At 38.4% G+C, this 19,409-nt stretch overlaps 1 protein-coding gene across 1 annotated transcript in view; it reads left to right on the top strand.

The window, feature by feature from the left end:
- The window catches only part of EDAR (ectodysplasin A receptor), a 99,651-nt gene extending 80,462 nt beyond the window's left edge, over positions 1–19,189 (top strand). The window contains exons 6-12 of the mRNA XM_044984914.1: positions 5,683–5,769; positions 8,971–9,099; positions 9,194–9,268; positions 9,579–9,651; positions 11,916–12,075; positions 15,390–15,450; positions 18,696–19,189. Of these exons, the coding sequence (XP_044840849.1) occupies positions 5,683–5,769; positions 8,971–9,099; positions 9,194–9,268; positions 9,579–9,651; positions 11,916–12,075; positions 15,390–15,450; positions 18,696–19,015 (905 nt within the window). The 3' untranslated portion in view covers positions 19,016–19,189. The remainder of the gene's footprint in view (positions 1–5,682; positions 5,770–8,970; positions 9,100–9,193; positions 9,269–9,578; positions 9,652–11,915; positions 12,076–15,389; positions 15,451–18,695) is intronic.
- The last annotated feature ends 220 nt before the right edge of the window (positions 19,190–19,409 follow it).

The following is a 19,409-nucleotide window of genomic DNA, read 5'->3' as shown; positions in this document are numbered from 1 at the left end:
TAGTTAATCTCAGTGTGTGGTTAGGCAACATTTCCAAATTTGACAGGCTAATATTAGGCACCTAAATAAATGGACTAATTTCAACAGATGCTGCAGCTCCCATTTGGGAACTGCACCTTTTACAGACCACGCATGCAGCTCCCTAAATATGAAGTCACACTTTGAAAATTCTGGCCTGTGTTTGCCAGATAGCTAGTTCTATACATAGGACTAGATTTACACTTGTCGTCTTGGTTCAAGGTGCCTTGCTCAGGGCCAGTTACAGATTTCACACCTTCGTTGCCTTTCACCAGACTAGATTTCAGTCCAACCCATATTCTGGGTTACCGTTATTTTTCCATTTTATCGTACTTCTGCTCCCCTCACAGACCCTACACTAACAGTTCAGAAGGCAGTATGTTCTAATGAGTATACATTGCTATTCATTCCACTAACAGATAGTTTTACAAAGACAATTTAAAATACACACTATTTACAGTTGCTGTGACAGTCAGGTACTGTAAATGCACATATTTTTACACTGTGTTTTATGTATACTGTGAAGAAGCTGTGGCAACCTTGTTGGTGTTCTCCTAGAGCAGTATGCTTCAAGAACACCCAGGAAGTTACATACCAACTTGGTGTCCTGCCAGCTTTGCTGCTGCTGACACTTCTATCTCAGTAGTAGGGTCCCCTTGCACTGGCCAGCAGGAGGAGCTGCTGTTCTCTCACCACCACTCCAAATAGCTACACTGAGGAGTAAAAGGGTCATCTGATTTTTGCTGCTGGGTAGCACCATGCCGAGCCCATATATTGCATGGATCCTCTTGACTGGCCTATAGAGGCACAGATCTTGGTTGACATTGCCAGGGGAAATCTTTGCGAGGGAGGGGAGACAAGATGATGATGAAAAGGGAAGAGAAGGTGAGTGGAACTTAGGAAAGGAAAGTGAAGTAGCAGGAGAAAATATTAGGGTAACAGATAGGAGGGAAGCAGGTAGGACTAGGGAGCCAGAGGATAACAAATAGGGAGACGGAAAACTGGAGGAAGAAATATATGGCATGAATGGATAGTGTGGAGATCTGAGGAAAAGCAATGAGGAGAGAGAGAGACACAGAGAAAAGGAGAAAATTTGAAGGAGGTAGTCACTAGATACAGGAAAAGAAGGAATTAGATGGGGAGGGAATACAAGAGGCAAAACACAGAAAGGGGGGTGAAGGAAAAGGAAGTCAGAGACAGAAAAGAGAAGGAAAACAAACAGATAAACCCACATAACTTCAAAACTGGTCACTGGCATTGATGTTTTATTCAAGTTTGTGTTTTAGGGGCGATATTCAGAATGTGCCTTATTATACATTTTAAATATTGGCCAACTTTTTTCTTTTCAATCTGCACATCTATGAGGACATCTAAAACCAGACTGTATTCAGTTCAAATACATGTAATAACTTTTAAAATCCATGCAGGATATTCCTCCTTGTACGGTTCATTTCAGTATCCACCGCTTCACTAAACAAAGAAAAATAATAATAAATGTGCTTTTCCATTTGTACATCAGATTATCAAAAGCCATAAATATTATCTGGGCAACATGTCCACAAATCTCCCCCCTGTGCCTGCCACCCAACGAGTGCAGTAGTGTTCTTTATTGTGAATTGGGCTTGCTAAGTACAAATAATTGTAATAGTCCTGCTGTGCACAGAAGAACTGTTCTTTAAAAGGAAAGAAAGCAAAAAAGTTACTTTAAAACACAGCCCCTCATCTGTGTTATGGACAAATGACTGGCCACATAGCGATTTAAAAGTGAAAGCTGTTTTTGAGTTACAAAAGCACATTCAAATGTGAAAACAAATGCACTTATTCTCAAAACAATCAAAATTATTTTTAATACATTTTTGAAATAAGGCTGAAGACAGAGTCTGAGTCCAGAGAAAACTTTGATGGCCAGATTATAACCTCCCTAAATAACAAGGTTTATAATGGAAAAGCTGACAAACCCTTAATGATATAGCACTGCTAGCAGGTGTCTTTATTACATTCCAAAGGTATTACATACTGGTGCCTAAGAATGTAAAGTGTTCTGCCATACAACTGGATTTCAGCCTTTTTTTCATGGCCAGAATAGAGTGATTTCCACATGTGGTGCAGCATGCACTTAGAATGTCTCTGCCTGAACTATATCTAAATCTTTAGAGATAATGTAAGTGACATCATCTGCATTGGAACCAGAATTAGGAACATGGTCTGGGTACAAACTAGACTTTCATAGTCTTGATGTATTGTTGGATGGGAAAAGAGTGAAAACTAATAAGGTTTTTTTTCCCTTTTATCCACCGAAAGCTGACATAAGCTGGCAGCATAATTAACAAAAGACCTTCAAAACATGGCAGTTTTCAGGTTTGCAGGTGCATTATTTGGCATAGTCTTCAAAACCACATCCAAAGTAAAATCTTAGCTCATAATAAAATCTGCCAAATAATTAAATTTGCTATCAGGTTTAAAATGTATGTGATCACTAACACTTACATAAGTATATTTGAAAGACAACTCTGTTGTAGCATCAGGGTGGAGTTCATTATGACATTTACTACAAAAAAAAAACCCAATCAGTCCCATTCCTAGGTAACCATAAGAAAATTCTTGTTCAAGCATTCTGATCCTACATGTACTGAACTCTGAGCCTAAGACTGGACTCAGAGTGAACGGAGGACTCCTCAGCATGCTGATGTAGGACAGGGTAGGATCTCTCTCTGTTTGAAGTAGGAAAGTAATGGTATGAAATGCAGAAATGGCTCTAATAGCATCTCTTGGTCCTTTAGTTGGGCAATCGTATTCTACACCCTGACTGCTCCTCCTGTTCATGGAGGAATGACAAACAGTTAACAATATAAGAGTGCCTGAAAGCCTGCTCAAGCAAAACCGAAACAGTTGAATAAATACATGCTTGAACTCAACTAAACAAAGAGGGACGAGCTAGAGCTTGTTGGATTATTTAAAAGCAGACAAAGCAGCATATTATTTGCCTGTGTTAATTAAACTGCTGGGTAAGAATAGCTATTGTTGACTTGGTGCAGCCTGCAAGAATTGTATGGCATCACAATTGTTTTCGGCCCATTCCATAGGCTGAACATTGACTTAAGTCTGCCACTATCAAACTGTGATGAAGAAATAAATAAATAAATAAATTTTACAGAGGGTAAAATTCAGTTCTGTGCAAAGAACTAGCACAACAGTAGAGAAATTAAGGGATTGTTTATCCTTAATCTCCATTTCATATAGAAACTAACTTCATTTTTATATTTAGAATGGTCTAACAGCAAAGGGTGTTTTAATTGCTTAGACCTAACTTCTCTTTGGACCAGGTCTGTCACAGAGAAGTGACCAGAGGTCACAGTATAAATAGGTGTTCATTCTGCAGCTTTAGAAATTAAGGGGAGCGGGGAACTAAAAAAAAAGAAAAAAGTAGGCTAAATAACAAATAAAAATTTATTTTTTGGGAGCGATTTCATACTATGAATATAGTTTTCCAAGAAACATGGTAAAAGATCCCCATCTGAGATATTTAAATGTAGACTTGACAAAGCACTACAACATAAAGGGACCAATCCTGCACTGGTAGACAGATAGATTAGCTCACCTACTATGCAGTGTTGTTGTAGCTGTGTTGGTCCCAGGATATCAGACAGACATTGGACCAATGTCTGTTGATGAGAGAGACAACCTTGAAGAAGAGCTCTGTGTAAGCTCGAAAGCTTGTCTCTCTCACTAATAGACACTGGTTCAATAAAAGATATTACCTCCCCCACCTTGTCTCTCTAGGTGACCTAGTGGGTCTTTTACATCTGTAACGTCTATGAGTCAAACCCTAAAGTCCTTTTTCAGGCAAAACTCATATTTAAACAAATGGGAAACTGAGTCAATGAAAGTTTTGCCTAAGTAAGGACTGATTAAGGACTATAGGACTTAGTTCTATTATTTATTCACCGTAATTCACAAGCATCCCATGAACAGAACGGGGTTCTTAGTCATCGGTCTGGTTGCTAAGGCTTCTGCAGACGAAGGGCTGTCTTCCAATATACACATTTAAACACATTTAAAGATTAAACAGATGTAATTATTTTACGTACATAGCATTGAAAGTGCCTTAGTTAACATACCAGTATATTTAAAATTCGATAGAAATAAGTGCTGTTTCAAAAAATGAAAGTGTAATAAATAGTATTTCCTTCCATACCAACAAATGAGGTTTGGAAGGTGTTTTGCCATTGTTATAGGGAAAAAAAATCTTTTAAAGTCATCTGCACTGTATTCTTTGTGCCAAGTTAAAAGTATGTGTTTATCATTCCTAACACAGTAACATTTTATATTGGGTAATATTTTTTCATTTTCTAAAAAACATTTTTTGATTTAAAGATCATGTATATTTCTTTACTTCATAGACCATGAGACATTTTTCATACCCTACCAGACAGCTTAATTTCCTGTTGACCTTAAGTGATGGGCCAAGACCCTGAAATTCCTTACCACATTTCCCAGAACAGCAGAATAGCATTAGTCATTTTTCAGTTGTGGAGTGAATTTGTCAGACGAGGTCTTTGATGATTATATTACCCCCGTGCCCCCACAAACACAGACTAGCCATACAGAAACTTTAGATTTAGAGGAATTAACTCACTAATACTTGCCTTTTACTCCACAAGGTAAATGTGAAGAATCAGAGTATTCCTAGCTTCAGGCTTAGTTCCCACTGTTTCTGTCTCTGCCTAGAGTCAAAAGAAGCTCGCAGGATTGGTATTTTTCCCCCGTTTGTGACCTGATTTTTCATTCTGAAAACATAGCACATGTATTGCCTCACAGCCAAATTAAAAAAAAATTACTATTTTTTTGGGTAATCAATCATAGAAATCTGGTAGGGAAAAGAACCTATTACGTTATCCCTCTCTCTGTCATTGCTAATTGTTTTCTACAATAGATTTAAGGGTTGTGTCTCGTAACAATGGTGATTTACAGTTTTTTCCAGATGATGGATTCTAGCTGGCAGAATCATATGACGCATGTTGTCCTGCCAGGCTGCAAAAAATATGCATACTCCCTACGCAGTTTCACCCAAGGGAAGGCATTCTGCAGTACTGTTTGCCATCTTCCCTGGAGTCTCCACTGGGACAATGTAGCTTTAAATACTAATCAAGGCTCTATGGAAATCTCACTGATGGAGGCTGCCTGAGAGAGGCACTCATTTGATGAATCTCCTAGATGACCTTCCTACATTGGGGGTTGCACTGGCCAGCTCCAGACTCCATCATGGAAAAGGAGTTGTGAGTGACTTGGGGCACTTTGCCTCACTCCTGGCAGACATTCTGCTCCCAGTTCACACGAGGGGAACCTGTTGACCAAATCTGACCCTGTGTATATCATAGAACATTTTGTCTTTATACAGGTTAATAAACCAGTCAGCGGGGCTTTGAAAATTCCTTCAAGTCCTATGCAAAAATATATACTAAATACATTTTTCAAAATGCCAGAAATGTACTTGGGGATTGTTGACATTACGGAAAATAAAAGTGGCTCTGTGGATTATTTTTTAATGAATGGGAAATTCAATGAAAGTAATTAAGTGCTCTGCTTACTATGACTAGGTCAAGCCATGGCTGAAACTTCACAAGGTAATCAGGGAAATTTATGGCAATTTTGTTACTATTGCAGGTGCTGGCATGACCTCTGGTGTTTCAGCCATTTTCCCAAGTACCTCTGGCACAAACACACTCTCACCTTTTCAGCATGCACACAAAGGTAAGAAAAGCTTCCCCACTTTTATTCAGCAGCTATTTCTTCAGAATACAGTATCAGCTGGTATAACATACTATTGAGCTGAAAACACCTCCTGTAAAATTACTTTGCACTATTTTCCCACATTTGAAGAATCACTAAAAATAGTAATAATTTACAATGATTTCTTATTCCTGGATCAATCAATATTATTACTTCAGTGGAGATGGACTTAAAATGGACTTCAACTGAGTTGTACTGATTTATGCCAGCAATTAATTTAGCTCATTATTTCTAGCAACCAGGAAATGTCATTATGCCCTAGCAGAGACTGGTCAGATGTGAAAATTTAGTATAACTATGTGGCCGGTCTCTTTATGGACTAAACAAACAGTTCTACAATATTATTTTTGGTTTGTCAAAAATACATGAAAATAAGAACACTGCATACATAGTGGGAGGTAAAAAATTACCAAAGCTGACCATTGTGTGTCTGGTTTTGTGATGTTTCCAGACATTTTATTCTCATTTTTAATTCAGCTTCCCACATGCTTTGAAGTATTTATCATTTTCTATAACCCTACATGGCTTTTTAGATCCTAGCTTATTGCCTATGATTTTCATCTCTGATCTTACCTACCTTATTTTAAATTCATCTTCTGTCAATGCTACGTGCGAAATCTGTGTTAGAAAAGCAAGTATAACAATTCTTTTGCAGATTGTGGCTTGCACTTTTCCCTTTTCTTACCTCTCTTTTGAGGGCATTAAAAACCCCTTGAAGCAAAATGACATCAACATGATCAAACAGTCCTTCTGAAGCATGGAAACTATATGTTAAAATATTCAGATACTCTTTCTGAAGTAAGGACGGATGTAGTTACCCCTATGATGAATTTATTTCATGAATGAGCTCCAGACATTGAGAGACAGCATAGAAGTCAGCTTTTAAGTTATTTATTATCATTATTGACTCTATCCTTGGCTTTCAGTTCTTCTCTCTGATATTACATACACGATATTTTGGCTTGAGCGCAAGATCATGTGTCTTTGGATCCCTTTCCCACTTCACTGCTGAGGGAGCATTTACTTTTCATGGCACTGTTTATCTGAGGAATAATGAATCTCTTTGACGTTGGTTCTTTAAAAATCCTTTGCTGATGCCTAATTTTCATCCTGATTTTATTACCTTATTCAGATATAAACGTTAGACTTGTCTGAGAATTCCAATCAGGTTATCGAGTGTACCATACCACAGAGGATAATCTGGTGAATGTGAATTATGCGTTATTCAGTTCTGCTAATTCAGTTTACTTTCAGTTTTGTTTCATTTTTCAGCATTCAGTAGCATTGATCATAGTATTCTTTTGATGTGCTTACTGTCTGTTGTTGGGCTGTCAGAAACTGCTTTGGCTTGAATCCTACTGAAGAAAGCAGTCAGCCACAGTTACCATAGGTCAGTTTAGACCTTAGTCTGCTTCTCTGTGCCTTGCCTGAGGGATTAGTGGTAGGACCAATGCTCTTCTGAATGTGTACATTACCATTGGGTGTTATTTTTTAGGGACTATACTGTATATTTTCATTGCTGGGCAGACACTGTCCAGACCTACCTCATGCTTCCAGCCAGTTGTCAGGCTGCTAACATGATATCCAGTTACCGATGTCACATTATTTTATAAAATTATGCAACTAAAGCTGATTGCTAGCAGGTTTTAGCTGGTTGTTATGAGCACTTAGCCTAACAGTTCATTTTGGCAATATTTACTGAGCCTATCTCCTTAGCATAAAGACACTAGGTGCTAGAATGACATATTTGTCAATAGCCCTATACTCAGATTTCATAACTAGAACAGCCTTGTACTCTCTTCCAGATATTGCTCTGATAAGAAACAATTAGAATCATTTATCAATTATTCCATTTTTCAAAACTTACTACTGTAATTCCTTCTTCCTGGGGGGTCCCAAAGATATATTGTCTAGACAACAGCAGCTCCTATTCTGATGATTGAATTTTTCCTTGTTTTAAGATCCTTTTTTTGGCTTCCCATCACATTTTTAATAATTTAAAAGTTTTATAATTTATTTTTAAGCAGTGGTTTCATCCCAGAGAAGCATCTGTAAAAATGGCATCAGACAGGTTTTATAATCCATACAAACCAACACAAATCGACCTAAACATTAGAGTTTTCACCTGCACTTTTGATAAATCTTTCAAGAGAAGAATTTTAAATATGTTTACACTGATGGAACAGTACCAGCTGTACACCCACTTTGTATGTCGGTGTAGGTCTATGAAAAGAAATTACACATTTTGTTGTTTTACTGACTTCTTTCATTGTTCTATAAAGGAAAGCTAAATAACTGATTTTACAATTAAGAGAATGTCCAATTTTCACTCAGGGTTGAGAGCTAATAGCTGTTCACAGTTACACACAATTAACTGCAATACCGCATGTTATGATACAGAGGAATACCACTTTCTGTCTTAGAAAAAGCCAAATCCTATCTTCAGATGTGCACACACAAAGAGCCCACTGAAGACAGTTGTGAGTGCAACCACGGGCAAAACTGGGCCTACAAGCCTGTTATAATTTTCAGCCAACATAAATTTCAGCGTACTATTTTCACCTGTTAGTAACAATGACAAACCTCATTCTCTCAGGAGCAGAATGACAGTGGGAGAAAAGAAAATTACCAAAGAAATTTCATCCGCATATTTTATTTTCATAATTTTTTTTACAATAAGCAAAGCAAACAAAATTTAATGAAAATTTGTGTATATAATTTTAAAAAACTGAAATATGAAAAGAGGTAAAATTTTGGTAGCTCATATTTCTTCTTACTGAAACTGAAAATTTCACAAGGTATTTGGAAGAGCATAGTATATTTTCCTCTTCATACATAATTTCTTTTAATATTAGAGGACATTATAGCTTCCTTCATTTCTGCAGGACTGCATGGTCTCGTATTTGTTGTCATTATTATTAACTATTGTAAAACAAACTGCCCTGATTTGTAAAATTCTGTATATTGGTTGGCTTTTGAAGCGTAAGAGCTAAGTTCTGCAGTGCTTCATCCAGCAAAGCTCCAGTTCAAATAAATTAATCAAGTTTTAAGTAAATAAAGAAATGAACTAGGGATTAAGTTTAGTGCAGACCTCAAACTGATCAACATTCTTTGTTTTCAATAATGGCTCCTTTACAATAAACTATTTCTTTGTGTCTCCAGCAGATCTTTCAGGACAAGGGCATCTGGCTACTGCTCTAATAATTGCCATGTCTACTATATTTATAATGGCTATTGCCATTGTCTTGATCATCATGTTTTACATTGTGAAAACAAAACCTTCTGGTCAAGGTAATTGTGTGCATAAGAAATTCCAGTTGCAAAATGCTATCTCCAGACAACTGCTGAGAATGACTATTAATAAGTTACATTCTTTATATTCTAGCCTGTTGCACCAGCCATTCAGTAAAAACAGTCGAAGCCCAAGCCAATATGCAAGAAGAGAAGACAGACGTACAAGGTTTGAGCTGTTTTATTAGTTTCCACTTTCTCCACACCAGATAACACAGGGCTTAAACTCCCTTAATCCATCTTCCTGTGCAATTCCCTTTGTAAGTGTTTAAACTCCAATTCCATTTAGTAAAGCAATATGCAAAAAAAGTTTCTGTACCACCAAAATTGCACTTAATCCTGTGCTAGAAATTAAAAGTGTAGAAGAATTCAGGGAGATTTAAGTTTGTAGTAAGACTGCCAGCTGACGAAGCTAGTGAGGCAAAACACACATTTGCAATCTCTCGGCCAATTGAATATCTTTATTTTTTGATCTGCAGAAAATGTTGTGATTTTCTCAGAGAAAGAGGAGTTTGAAAAACTGACAGCAACTCCAGTTAAGACTGTTAAAAGGTATGTGAAAAAAACCCATGACTTTAGCTTGCTTAAGGTGGAAAAGGAACGTAACCATTTCCAGATACTTGAGGCAAAGGAATTATTTAGACTGGCACATGGGAATACAACAAGAAAAAAGGAGATGCAATTAAGACAAAGGGAAAATAGGCTAAAAGCTTCCTGATGGTGAGATCTGATAGAATGAGGAACATTCTGCCAAGGGAAGCGCCAGAAGCCCCATTGCTTGAGTTTTTTAAAGCTAGACCTGGGAGTTGAAAATGTACTAACAATCTTGCAGCTGCAGGGGAAAGACTAGATGACTTAAGTATTTTCAATCTCTAACTTCTACAATAGGATGGCAGATGTTAGTTGGGGGGAGGGCTGATCATTCTCTCATCCCATCTCCCTCCTCAGCCCTACGGGGCTCTGTTGTCTTTCCTGACAGCTTCATTTTGGTAGTGTACGCCGGAAGTGTGGTTTTCAGGTACGTGCTCTTCATTAATCTTCTCCCCGTTGCCTATCAGCCAGCACGGGAGAACACATTTCCTGCTCCACACATCAAAAAAGCGCTTTAGCCTTTAACTTTATTGCTCAGCTTTTAGATGACACAAAGTCACACAGGTCAGTAGCCTTTACATTATTGATGGGTTGATATTGCCAACAGTCGCTTAAACCATAGTAACCTGGGTCAAATTGTTGTGCTCCCTAAGGGCTGCTACAGTATTAGAATTAGCAGAGCGAGAATCACCATTAGAAATGTCGTTTGGTCTGGAGGCTCTCAGATCACACAAGGAATGATAGCAGGGACCACAACAGCATTCACAAGTTATTAAACTTCCTGGTCTTAAAAACCTTACTACACAGATAATCAATGCTACAGTTACAGATATATAAATGAACATGTAGCAATACCAAAAGGTGTCCAGCATAAATGCTCTCACACACACATCTCCAAGGGTACCACCAAGCTAGGTGGCTCTCTCAGTAGATGGTCATTTGTGGAGGGTCTCTTGATGGATTCTTCCTCCCTGTTCATGCTGATGAACCCCTTTTATGCTGAGTTACACTCACACCCATAACCCCTATACATTTGCATGAAAGTTCCAACCCCTTTGTCCTTATCGGGACTTCCAACCCCCATAAAATTTGGGGTGTCCCACTTTTCAAAGGCTAGTCTCTTAGTTCCCCTTATTTGCATTAGCATTTACATCAACAAGGCCCCATGGCAACCTGCAGTTGCTGCAGAATTGTCTATGTTGTTACAATTGGGTGCCTTGCAGTCCTGACAGGTACAGTGCAGCATATTTCCCCAAACATCACTCATTGTCACATTCTTTATAGTAATCTTGTAACGTTACTGGTACAGGATTATTCCTGGGTCACTGGCTTATGTCAACCCTTCTTTTAGGCCTGAGGCCTAATGCGGCTAACCTAAAATCGTACCAGCCGCAGCCTGTAGGGCCTGCATTACAGCCTCACTTTGCTTACCTACCTAATACACACTGTTCTCTCATAAATGTTTGTCAACCTTCTACCCTTATAATACTACCCTTCTTATTCCTATACTATGCCTAAATCTATTCATCACGCATTGATTACATCTCTATTGCTGTGATTAATTCAGAACACAATTAAATGATTATATGAAATAATTGGCTACAGCTCCATTCGCCTTTAGGATTCTCTGAGCTCTCCCTGGCTGCTGAGCCCAGCTAGATGACACAATGAGCTTGGTACCACACCACAAAGGCTACGTCTACACTACAAAGCCAGGGGGTGATTCCCAGCTTGCCAACACATAGTCGTAATAGGGGAATGAGGAGAGAGTATAAATGCCACAATATCATGGGCAGCCTGGGTACGTGCTGCCACTGCTCAGGCTACCACGGCTACGCTACTATTTATATTCATGTTAGCTGTCATCAGACTAGCACAAGAACATGAATGCAAGCTTGGAATCACACCCCTAGCTCAGAGTGTAGACAAAGGTAAAGTCAGGAAGAGCTAGAATTTGGCCCTGAGTAAAGAAACATATTTTTAAAAAACCCTTTATAAAGTCTCCTTCTTGTTCTCACACAGGTATTCATGACTGTGTAACTTAAATAGAGACAGTTGCACATACATCTTCAATTGCAGGATCAAGCTTTAATTATATGATCCCTCAGGATAGACATTTTTTAAATAAAAAAAATATTCCATTGCCTCTAAGATAGAAGAAAAGACAGAACTGGACTCATACTATCAAAGGCTGCATTGCCATAACCTTACCCTTAATTTTTCAGTGAAAATGATGCATCTTCTGAGAATGAACGACTTTTAAGCCGAAGCATGGACAGTGATGAAGAAGCTGCTGTTGATAAACAAGGGACCCCAGACCTGTGTTTGTTATCTTTAGTTCATCTCACCAGGGACAAATCTTCTACAAATAACAAATCAACTGGGGTAAGGCTTTTTTCAAAATTGAAAATGGAGAAGTATTTTGATAGTTTTTAAAAAAAAATACATGCACAAATCATCACCACAATAAAACAATGAATCACAATGCAGATCAAACTAATCTACAGGAAATTTTTGCAAGGTAATAAGAAATTGTCTGACAATCTCATCTATAGAGACAGCATATAATATTCCTTCAATATGCCAAAAATGCTGTGTGTGCATATAAAATGCACTGTTAATGGCTGAGAAATTAAGCACCCAAAAGTCAGGAAATTCAAAAGAAAGTTTCCCTCAGCAATATTAACTCTGCTCTTTTGAACACTGTACATTTTATGGTATAAATTTTAACAAAAAAAATCAATACTACAGCAAGGCATGCATTTAAACCGGCAAATCAAGAAAGAAAAATTGAGTCTTGGTTTTTCTGTTTAAATGCATGCCTTGCTGTATTATTGACTTTTTGTTAAAATTTATACCATAAAATGTACAGTGTTCAAAAGAGCACCATTAATGTTGCTGTAGGAACATGACTATATGGACAATGGGCTAGCCTAGTGTTATAGTGGGAACCTTAACTTCTGAATTTCCTGACTTGTGTGCTTAAGCACAACATGCTCATTTCTACACCTTCATGTTTCATTAATATTATTTTTCATACTTAGTTTTCCTGTTTATTTTTCAAAGATACAAGAATCACATTGAAGGTGGCTCCAATATTGCAAAGAACCACACCTGCGCCATCTCACTGGTTGGTTTCTCTACTTGTGGCATACATTCCTTCTGGCTGGCTGGCTCCCTCACAGTGAATTTAAAGGCAGCTAAGGGCATATAAAGACATACGTAAGGTGCTTCAGCACATACCAAACTTTTTAACCCATGTTAACATTAAAGCATACTTAAAAAGAAAATGCACATATTCATATGGATATGTTTTATACTTTCATAGCTTTAAAAATATTATACCAACCACAATGAAGTCAGTCAGGCCAAGATAGAAGTTTGTAGCATCAACCATTTTTGGTTATCCAAGACTGAAAAAGAAACTTAAAAAAAAAACTTTGAAAAGTATCTTTTCACACTTGCATAGTTGGCTGAGATGATTTATCTCAAAACTTTCCAAAATAGCTCATCTTTCCACTAAGACCAGACATAGGAAGTTTCAGCCCCATGGGAGATGCTTTTAGCTTTGCTTTTAGAAAGTTATGAACAGCTGAAAAATACCATTAACCCTATGTATGAATTTTTGTTATCTGTCCTTAGGTATTTCTAGTGCACACATCATCATAGACTCTAGGCACCATTGTCTAGCTATACTTCACATTGGGTTGAAATCTGATACACAGGTTCTCAGACCAAGTGGCAATGTCATAAGAAAAGGCTCTAAAGATTGTATATACAGTAGATACAGCCTCAGAAGCTTTTCTTTGGCTTGTAATCTTGTCTAAAGCATAGATAGATCCCTTATCCTAGACCTCTCGCCTGGAATACGGTTATGACGACTTGAGACATCTTAACAAGTATAAAACAAGGTCTTTGATGGCAATACAGTTTGTGCTGAGACTCTCAGCTTCCATGCCTCGGATTTTAGGACCAAACCAGGTTCCATGCCTTGGAAGAGCAATAAAATACTTGGGGGGTGCAGAGGAAATAGTCTTTATAAGATAGATCATAGAGCTCAATGGGTGTTGAGTGAGGATAAGGACAGCTAGAGAGAAAGGTAGAAAAATATAGAGAATTTCAAAGCTAGATTTGGCAGGCTCTTCGCCTTACTCTGGACTGCTCCTTCCTATTTTAAAAAAATATTATGCAATGAGTTACCACACAGAGGAGCCAAGATCAAAACACAAAATGTAGCCATTTGCTTGTGGGCTAAGCACAGTGCAGAATCAGCAACCTCAGCCTTTGGAAAAGAAGACAGCCTCTGGCATCCCTCTCGCTGGACTTGGGAGGGAGGTGTTAGTTAGTCTCTATCTGCCCCAGAGACAATCAGCACAGAAGGGAGGCTCTCGAATGGAGAGAGAAAATGGGGGATCCAAGATGCTTTAAGAGGAACTCTAAAAATCCCTTATGAAAAAAAAAAGTGAGCTCCTGACATGTTTATAAAACGGCTACTCCAAATGCACAACAGTTACTGCACTTAGAAAACCCCAAACTTGCAAGTTTTTATTATGAAATAAACAACACCAAGAATATGTAAAATCCGTTCAATAGCTGTCTTCCCATCTCATTATGTTCAAAATACCTGCAGACCTAACATGTCTACACGACAGGTCAAATGAGCAGCAGTCCATTGGGGGTCCATGACCACAGGCCTAGAAATCTAACTGGTTGATGTACCTGGGCTTTTATAGGCCAGTGAAAACAAATCAGACAAGATCATCCCAGAAACCCAGAAGCTCAAGCAGGCTTTTCTCAGGGTGTTTTCTAAATACATTTTTGACAACTGGTGAGTTTGCGAACCAAGTGCTTGAGTCCCATGATAAAGAGAATTTTTCTAATAGCTTGCTCCTAGCCAGAGCTGGCTGGAAGACAACAATTCTGTATTCTGACAACTTTCAAGGTTTTACAATTGTTTTCACTTGGCATTGGAACAAAAACAAAACCTTTTCAATGTTTTTGCAAAATAGAACTGTGTTAAAACATCTGGTTTCAGATTGAAAAGGTCAGGTCAATTCATGTCTCTCTCATCAGAAGTGATCAGAGAGCCCTGGACCTCAGAAACCCTTCTTGTTTAAATCAAGATGTCTCTGCTTCAGCTTTGACAAAAGAGCATATTTTGGCAAAAAAAACCATTTAATTGAAAATGTTCCAATTGGCATAATGGATCCCTAATGCCAACCAGCAACAATTCCTGCAAGTAGAGAATTAATTCATCACAGCAGGTCCAATCCTGTGTACCTAACAATTTGGGGCCCGCAGCTATAGTATTTAGTTTACTCTCTCCCTTGGGCAGGGTCTATAAAGGGAAATTAAATACTAAAACACTTAAAGCAAAAAGTTCATTAATCCAAATTACATGACACTGGGATACAGAAAAAGTGAGATCTCAGACAGTGGAAAGTGAAAGCCGAAAAATATTTTTACTCTTAGCTCATTTACACTTATCCTACTCGTCTATGACTCTTCAGAAGAGATCCTTGGAGGCTTCCTGTGCTAAGGCAGTGTGTTGAGAGTCTTCGAAGAGGAGCCTCTAGAGAGCACGTCAAGAGGTTGCATTGTGTGTCTGGTGCCTCTGTTTGCCTAGTAATTATCTCCTCATGCGACTGAAGAAATAAGATACTAGTCTTTAAAATATGTTTTGTTGCTGCTCCCTTTAGATTCAAAGTCGAAGGAAAAAGATACTTGATGTGTATGCCAACGTATGTGGTGTTGCCGAAGGTGAGTGTGAACAAAATACGTATAAACTGACTGTACAGAATTAGATCTTAACTACTGGCTATGGAATGTATTTCCTTTTGCCTTCATAACTGTCAAAAATGGTCTACAAAGAGATAATCCACATTTGGGGTAAATTATAAATTGTATAATTTGTATTAGTTATTTAAGTAAATTGGATGAACACAAACTTATTAAAATATGTTCTGATAAGTTTAAAATTAAGATTTGGGAAGGATCAGATTTGTATTTCAGCTCTCAACTCCCTCAAGCCCTATTCCGCTCTGCCACCACATCCTGAAAACAGAAGTTTCCAAGTTGGACAGTTTTTAAGGGTTTAATTTGATTTAGCACCTGATTACCTGTGTTACCTAGGCACAGTGGACATGGATTCATTTCACTGCATCAAAGAGTACATAATCTTATTTAATTCTCTCTTTTTCTGTGTGTTCTATGGCTCAGAGCAATCCCAGCTCCCACAAGACCACTGGTATTGAATTTGAAATGGAAAAAGCTCTATCAGCCTCCAAATCAATTAAAGAGGGGTAAATACAAAAGTCAGAATCATAGAAGTGTAGGACTGGAAGGGACCTTGACAGGTCATCTAGTCCAGTGCCCTGCACTCGTGGCAGGATTATGTAATAACTAGACCATTTCTGATAAGTGTTTGTCTAACTACCTTGCAGGAATGACGGAGATTCCACAATCTCCCAAGGCAATTTGTTCCAGTGGTTAATTACCCTGACAGGTGGGACATTTTTCCTAATGTCCAAACTAAACCTCCCTTGCTGTAATTTAAGCTCATTGCCTCTTGTCCTAGCCTCAGAGGTTAAGGAGCACAATCTTTCTCCCTCCTCCTTGTAACAACTTTTCTGTACTTGAAAACTGTTATGTCCCTCCTCAGGCCTCTCTTCTCCAGACTAAACAAATCCAATTTTTTCAATCTTCCCTCATAGGTCTGGTTTTCTAGATCTTTAATAATTTTTGTTGCTGTTCTCTGGACTTTCTCCAATTTGTCCACATCTTTCCTCAAATGTGGCACCCAGAACTGGACACAATACTCCAGCTGAGGTCTTGTCAAGCACAGAGTAGAGTGGAAGAATTACTTCTCATGTCTTGTTTACAACACTCCTGCTAATACATCCCAGAATGATGTTCGCTTTTTTTTTTTGGGTAGTGTTACACTGCTGTCTCATATTTAGCTTGTGATCCACTATGACCCCCAGATCCCTTTCTGCAGTACTCCTTCCTAGGCAGTCATTTCCCATTTTGTATGTGTAAGTGATTGTTCCTTCCTAAAAGGAGTACTTTGCATTTGTCCTTATTGAAGTTCATCCTATTTACTTCAGACCATTTCTCTAGTTTGTCCAGATCATTTTGAATTATAATCCTAGCCTGCAAAGCACTTCAATTCCTCCCAGCATGATATCGTCCACAAACTTTATAAGTGTATTCTCTATGTCATTATCTAAATCATTGATGAAGATATTGAACAGAACCGGACCCAGAACTGATCCCTACGGGACCCCACTTGATATGCCCTTCCAGCTTGACTGTGAACCACTGATAACTACTCTCTGGGAACGGTTTTCCAACCAGTTCTGCACCCACCTTATACTAGCTGCATCTAGGTTGCATTTCCCTAGTTTGTTTATGAGACGCTCATGCAAGACAGTATCAAAAACCTTACTACAGTCAAGATATATCACATCTACCATCCACAAGGCTTGTTACCCTATCTAAAAAAGCTATTAGATTGGTTTGACACAATTTGTTCTTGACAAATCCATGCTGTTACTTATCACCTTATTATCTTCTAGGTGTTCAGAAATTGATGCTTAATTATTTGTTGCTGATACTGTCTCCTGTACTACATCTAGTATTATGGAGAAACTGTCTAGCAAAGAGCATCCATTCAACCACATGATCAGTGCTAATATTCACTAAGATCTCCTATGGAGGTACTTCAACAATAAAACTCTTGCAGGAATTTATATGCATGGAGGCAGTAGGCATCATGGTACCACCTGTGCTCATCTCATCCCTGCAAGACCACCTTCCATTTACGGAGACAGAGAGAGTCAGGGGAGAGTCAAACACTGAGCCATCTGTGGGAGATGATTATTGTCTGCAAAGTACTCTCTGTGCCATTAAATAACTGAATTTTGTACCATTAGAAAACTGGTGGCTGCTGGCCAGTTTGCAAAGCCAAAATGAAACTCTTGTAATGAAACATGCTTAGCTACATCTATTGAAGTGCTCACTAGGGATACATCTACAATTTATTCCCTGGGATAGCTACTTCAGGATTAGCTGAGAAAGGGATACAGTAGTAAGGCAATACACAACTCAGTTAAGAATTCCATAGGATGAGAGATTAATAAAACGGATTTTTCAGTTTAGAAAAGAGATGACTAAGGGGGGATATGATTGAGGTCTATAAAATCATGACTGGTACAAAGAAAGTAAATAAGGAAGTGTTATTTACTCCTCATTACACAAGAACTAGGGGTCACCAAATGAAATTAATAGACAGCAGGTTTAAAACAAACAAAAGGAAGTATTTCTTCACACAACATACAGTCAATCTGTGGAACTCTTTGCCAGAGGATGTTCTGAAGGCCAAGACTATAACAGAGTCCAAAGAAGAACTGGATAAGTTCATGGAGAATAAGTCCATCAATGGCTATTAGTCTGGATGGGCAGGGATGCAAAACCATGCTCTGAAGTGTCCCAAGCCTCTGTTTGCTGGGATCTGGTAATGGATCACTTGATGATTACCGGTGCTGTTCATTCCCTCTGAAGCCCCTGGCATTGACCATGTCAGAAGACAGGCTACTGGGCTAGATGGATGATTGGTCTGACCCAATATGGCTGTTCTTATGTTCTATGTTCTTATCTTAATTATTTCCCACCCAAATTCACACATGCGTTCTTCTCTTATCCTTTCTCTTATCCTCTCTCCTGTTTCAGTTTTTTCTCTCTTTCAAGACTTTTCCAATTTGATACTGTCATTTGGGGCTATTAATTTAGGCCTACCCATGTCAAAATACTCATGTGAGAGTGACCCAAAGAGTTGAGTACCAGACAAAGTGTGTTACTCATGATTTTTTGGGGTGTACTTATTATTTAATATTTTAAGATTATGCTAATAATAATAATATTATAGTACTGAACAAGGGAACATTTCTAGTAGTCATGAAGATCTGTATATAGAACTTCTGACTCTAAGAATTTTTACTTCATAGGTCTCAGTCCCACAGAGCTGCCATTTGATTGCCTGGAGAAGACCAGCAGGATGCTCAGCTCAACGTACAACTCAGAAAAAGCTATTGTGAAAACATGGCGCCACCTTGCTGAGAGCTTTGGCCTAAAGAGGGATGAAATAGGTGGTATGACAGATGGCATGCAACTCTTCGACCGCATCAGCACAGCCGGCTACAGTATCCCAGAACTTCTAACCAAACTAGTGCAAATTGAGCGGTTAGATGCTGTTGAGTCTTTGTGCGCAGATATTTTGGAGTGGGCACAAGTGATGCCTTCACCTGAACCAGTGGTTACATCCTGATGTGAGCATCATTTCCAAAGGATTTGCAAGAACATTGATCCCAAGAGCAATGGTTCAAAGACATGGGGCACAGACTTAAAAGAATCGGTGGTTTTCTCATACACTACTCACATTGACTCCAAAGAGTAAAGTGAGGCAAGATTTGCAACTGAATTTATCACCAACAAAATAAACAAGGGCAAAAATTCTTCTTTGAAGCTCAACATGAAATATTTAATTAAACAGAATGGGTTTTGTTAAACAGTTACTGATAGTAAGTGGACACTAATATCCATTTTCCACAAAGTTTACAAGTATAGGTACAGGTCAATCTGCTGATAGCCTGTCTGGCTTGGAAGAAAGCCCATTTAATTACTGTCTAAGGATAGTTCTATCACCTTGGGCTCTGTTCAAT

The sequence above is a fragment of the Mauremys mutica genome, chromosome 1 (genome assembly GCF_020497125.1).
Source record: "Mauremys mutica isolate MM-2020 ecotype Southern chromosome 1, ASM2049712v1, whole genome shotgun sequence".
NCBI classification, from domain to species: domain Eukaryota; kingdom Metazoa; phylum Chordata; order Testudines; family Geoemydidae; genus Mauremys; species Mauremys mutica.
Note: the sequence above shows the minus strand (reverse complement) of the source record. Positions and strands in the feature narration are given on the sequence as shown.